Source organism: Ictalurus punctatus, chromosome 27, assembly GCF_001660625.3.
Source record: "Ictalurus punctatus breed USDA103 chromosome 27, Coco_2.0, whole genome shotgun sequence".
Taxonomy (NCBI): domain Eukaryota; kingdom Metazoa; phylum Chordata; class Actinopteri; order Siluriformes; family Ictaluridae; genus Ictalurus; species Ictalurus punctatus.
Window position 1 is genome coordinate 11814275 of NC_030442.2, and position 5465 is coordinate 11819739.

Genomic DNA, 5465 nt, shown 5'->3' on the forward strand with positions numbered 1-5465 from the left:
TAAACTGGAGACCATGGCCTTCATTGTGATTTATTTAATAACACTGGTATATTTTATTTTATTTTGTATTATGGCATCATCTGCCTAAAATGCAATACCATGCTCCTCTGCTTGAACATTTCACACTGACCAGTGACATTTTACACTTTACGACTGTCCTAAAATAACACATTTATGAGGGGAAACAAAACCACTTAGTCTGTACAGAGAAAATAGGGTTGCTCCACAGCAGCTGTTTGTATGACTCTGTGAGCTCCCCAAGCACCTGTATGGCTTTACACAGAAATCCACATCTTTCACTCTTTCTCTAAAACTTGTTCTCAGGCTTTGCCTGTAATCTCTCTGGTCTGTTGACAGATGCTGCCTTGGCACACGTTCTCTCAGAAATTTCACAGATTGACTGTGAATGTGTGCGGGAAGACCACTTTTAAGTCCCATAAAAGCCCACAGAGAAACAAATTCCACGGTCTTAGGAGAATTATTTGTAGTTTATACATGTCATGATCAGAATGGAAAGTCTTAGCTGTTACTGCTGTTACAGTTAATCCTCCCTCTAACAGCACGAGTCCCTAGCCTATAGTGTTTGCATTTTTTTTAAAGCAGATTTCTTCACACAATAATAAATCTGCCTGCCTGCATAGTATTTTATGGTCCTAGATTCCACATTTATCCTGTCTGTTACATGTAAAAGAGCTGTAGCAATCCAACACTAAAACGCAAGCACACACCCTGTTGAAAGTTTTTTTTTTTTAATTACAAAGTGGAATAAACAGCTTCTCAGGAATGCAACTACACATGGTAGAAGCTTTGAAGTCCAATATTCCTGCCCGCAGTTATCTTGGTTGGTCAGAGGATAAGTCATCTCAGTCTTGTTTTTTGTTTCCTTTCAATGAATAATTGCACAAATATATTCATACTGCAAAATCTGCTGACATGAAGACCTTACAATGTAGCCTGTTTTTGCATGAAAAATATAGACACTCACAGTATACCATTTTCAAAGCTCATATTAACAGTAAAAAAAAGTTTCCATTTAACAAAAGCTTTTACAAATATATTCTCTCCTCCTTTTCATAATAATATTAAAACGCTATTTTACATAATATATTTAAGCAGTGTGTACTTCAGGAGGTTAGTCAGCATGTTTAACTGTTGCAAATATACAGAAAAGTCCCCTGTGCTAAATTAACACCCACTGTGTTCAACCCACTGGACGAGTGAACACTGCAGGTGAGAATTCAACACTGGGGATTTATCTGGTCATGTTGAGGAACTAAATATGAATATGAATTTTTAGATAAGATGTGCAATGTACAACAACAACAACAACAAAAAATTATTCTGTTGAAATTTGCTTCTTTTTTTTTTTTTGCAGAATAATTGCATATTCAAGTAATGACTAAATCACTTGGACTAGCAAAAGAAAAAAAAAACACTACTATCACCGGTGCATATAAATACCTGCACATCATCTAAATGATGGAACAGGTGTTTAAACCCTGGTTCTATTTATTGTCACAATGCCTGAGTATCGTATGATCCTTTAATAGATAGACAAGAAGGAATTTGTTGAATCCTGTCAAGTGTGCTGCAGCTCATCTATATTCTAAATGAAAACTGCCTTCTTAGTTATTGCACAAAATAGCTGCATTGTGTTAGCCAAAATGCCCAAGTCAAGAACTTTGCATTATTTCCCCGCCTAAAGACAGCTCGCGCGTGCGTTCACACCTTTAGGTACTCGTTTTTGAGGCGGCTCAAGCGCGTGCCGTGGCTGCGGATTATGAGCGACAGCAGCTCGTGCTTGTCCTTGAGCGCAAGCGCCACGTCCAGCGTGTCGCGCGTCGCGTCGCGCGTGTGCGCCACCATGGCGAGGAAGTCGTCGCTGACTCGGTGCTCGTCGCGCACGTCATGGTCCTGGCTCTGCTTGAACTTAACCTCGAGCTCGAGCAGCGACTTCTCCGAGCTGGCGAAGGCCTCGCCGATCTGCACGCTCTCACGCCGCAGGAACTCGCCGTAGCTTTCCTCACCGTCCAGATCGAGCGCCACGCTCCGGCCGATGCCCTCGAGCACGCGCGCCGCGTCCTCCACGTGACGCCTGAGGATGGTGAAGTCGTCACGGATCACCGCGTCGCTGTCTTCCTCCAGAACGCAGCGGGTCTCATCCTTCACCCGGAAGAGCATCTGGCAATGCTCGGGGTCGTCGTTTTCCTCGTAGTAGCCATCCGGAACGAAGTAGTGATGGAAGGTACCGTTGGACATCTCCGGGTACAGTGGACCTAAATACGCCGCTCCGAGGCGGAGATAAACCAGACAGACCGCCGCGAGTAATTCAACCGACAGCATCTTTATTCAATTTCTTCATTCAGCAAAAACAAAAAAACAACAACAACAAAAAAAGTCCATCGATCTTTAAGGGTTTCCGTTAGGGTTTGCTTGCAGCCTGATGTTTGTCTTGTATGACAAGCATTCTGACAGTCATATATCCAGACCCGCTGCATGCGAGTAGTCTCTGATCTGAAAGCGCGTGCACAAACGCGCTGCTTGTAGCCTATGTCCCGTTAAGCTCGCTCCTTAATAGATTTTGACTTGGTGCCTACATGCTACAGTGAGAATTCATCAAAGCTGAGATGATACGCGAGCAGTTCGTGCTCGCTCTGAATGTCTGCACATCTGGTTCTCCGAGACAGCACTAGGTTTAGACTAATGATCCCCCTGCTCCTGCTCTCAAATTACAAGCCCGTCACTGCTACACTTAGAAAGCAGCACTGAGCTGGCAGCAGGACTATTTCACACAGGAGTTTGTTATTAGAGTGGCTGGGGCTATTAGGAGCTTTTAGTACTAATGAATTAAACAAAAATATACAGTACATGAGTGTATAACTCTATTGAGTCATGCTGAAGGTAGCATACCTTTTTGCCCTTAGTGCTATTATTATTCGTATTATTATTTTTAAATCTACAGGAGTTGTGTACTTTTTTTTAAACTCAGTGGACTACAGAACAGCTATAGAGTTATGGGACTGAGGAATGCATTGAGGGTGTTTAGTACTTACTGAAGCAATTAAACATTGAACTTTGTATTGACATTAAAAGAACTATAACCCTCTGGACTTCCACTTGAATTATTCAGAGCAGTTGACTCCAGCAGCTGTCTTATATTTTAAACACACTAGCACCACACACCCAAGTGTATGATTCTGCTCCAAGGTCTTGACACTGAACACATTGCTTTTCACAGCAATGTCAAAAGAACACACAAAAGTACTTCTTTTTTCTTTTTTTTTACTTAGATGTTTTTAGACATTTGCCCAGACAGTTCTCTTCCGTCAGTCTCTTTCTTCTCACCCTGATGCTCCTTGTGACCGTTTCCCTGAAAGAGCTTCTGAGTGATGATTAAAGGTTATGACCTCTGCAAAGCAGAAAACTAGCAGGAGCTGCCTAGGCAGTGACATCATTTGGACATTTGGAGGGAGGAGGGGTGTGCTCTGACAGGTGTGTGTGAACAGATACACATGCAGTCACTCACACACACACACACACACACACACACACACACACACACACACACACACATACAATAAAATATTATCATGTACTAATTGTGTTCCTGGTCCGGACATGGAAAGAGGAGAAGAAAGAATTCATATACAGCTAAGCAGGAAAACATTTCAGCAAATGTGTTTCCAAGGCAGAAAACCAATAGACAGAGCACAATGTCAGAGAGAGAGAAAGAGAGAGAGAGAGAGAGAGGCAGACAGTTTGAGTGTGTGTGTGTGTGTGTGTGTGTGTGTACTTAGTTTCACTTTTCACTACGTCAGAATCACTTGTTCCCAGCCTTGCTTTCTCCAGAGCCTCTTCTAAATTACCTAAAGTACCTTTTCCTAGACATCCCAACCCCCCTTTGAACCTGGTTCCCCCGAGGTTCCCTTCATACACATCCACTCTGAGAAGCTGGCTCTCTCTGCTCTCAAATCAAGTTTTAGACTCTTCTTAACATGCCTCAGTCTGTGTTTTAAGTACTTTATAAGCATCAAATATTTTAACAACTGAGGTAACGGAAAGTATTTATTAGCCATCAGTAGCCTTGCAAGCTATAAAGTCTCCAGTTTCCATTGGCTAGATGTTTAGTTGAACTGATGAGCCATTGCAATCAGGAGTCAGTGAGCACATAATTGACGGATAAACATAACTGTGTAAACAAATGGATTGGTAGGTTGCAGGCTGAGGATACTATTTCAAACCCAGTTCTCCTTCTAGACACTGCACCAAGTTGATGTAGGATTAACATCTTTAAAGTCAACATTTTGTATGTAGCTAGAACGTTAAGTAAATCACAACTCTGTGCAGTTCTTTTGAGGTCATGCTGAATTCAAGCCATCCATTTGGCAAGGAAAAAATGGGCACTGGAAAATATGCCATTGAACCTCATATGAACTAAGTCTATGGGCCAGGTTGGATATGAAATGGTAGGATTTATGGGTGGTTGATTGATCATTAAACCTTACAGAAGGTCAATAAAACGCTGTATCCCAGGACATACAATACTTTCCATCACGCAAGAAGTCAAGGGTATTGAAGCTTTTGTGTAAGAACGCAATAAAAGATGTATGGAGCTGTGTACAGAGCCACCAGGAAAAAAGAACATAGCGATATTGTTTTCTTCTTTTGAGTCCTGTAAGCTACAGAGACAGCATGCGGCTCATGACTGTAAGTTTCTGGTCGAGCAGGACAACATTAATAACAACGTAGCCTCTAATTACATTAAGCTATCACACTTGTGCTAAAAGCTACTCTCTAGTGAACTTTAAGAGTAACCCCATAATATGCAATTGATGGTTGATAGCATACAGTCATACAGCATACAATATAGCAGCTAGTTTTAGACCCACCATTGATACATCTACATATATCTTATTTCTTATATTTAATTCTGATTATTTGCTCTAAAAGATGATTTTGGTATCCACTGAATGCTTTTAGATAAGTCTGTTCCTTCTGCACTGAAAATATTCATAGAGTGAGCATGGGGCAGTGTGATTCTTGTCACAATGGGCCTCTCTTTGTGCTTGTTGTAGTTCACATTGTTGACCACTAGGTGCAAAGATAACTCGGTTATAATTAGGTGTGATAAAATGGAAGCTAAAAGGGGAAACATTAACATTTGTTGAACAACTGACGTACAGTACTGTGCAAAAGTTTTAGGCACCCTTTTTTTAGTACAAATTTTGTTATAGATATTTATTTGATGAATTCTGTTTTACTCAGTCATTACAAAATCATTTGAGATTTCCTAACATTACTTTTCCAATAACCATCATCATCATCATCATCATCATCATCATCATCATCATATTGCAGAAAAATGTTTGTATGTCACTAAAGAAAGCAACATACTGTGTAAGAGACCACTTTTCACACAAAAAATATATAATGAGGGCCTACATGCAAAAATAAGAATCAAGTGT

The 5465-nt window shown here is 40.9% G+C and overlaps 1 protein-coding gene across 1 annotated transcript; it reads right to left on the reverse strand.

Annotated features, from left to right (window-relative positions):
* Positions 1 to 732: 732 nt before the first annotated feature.
* On the reverse strand, positions 733 to 2746 carry fibinb (fin bud initiation factor b). The gene has a single exon (XM_017458659.3). It carries the CDS (start codon positions 2341 to 2343, stop codon positions 1723 to 1725), a length of 621 nt encoding a protein of 206 aa, XP_017314148.1. The 5' UTR covers positions 2344 to 2746; the 3' UTR covers positions 733 to 1722.
* Between the last annotated feature and the right edge of the window lie 2719 nt (positions 2747 to 5465).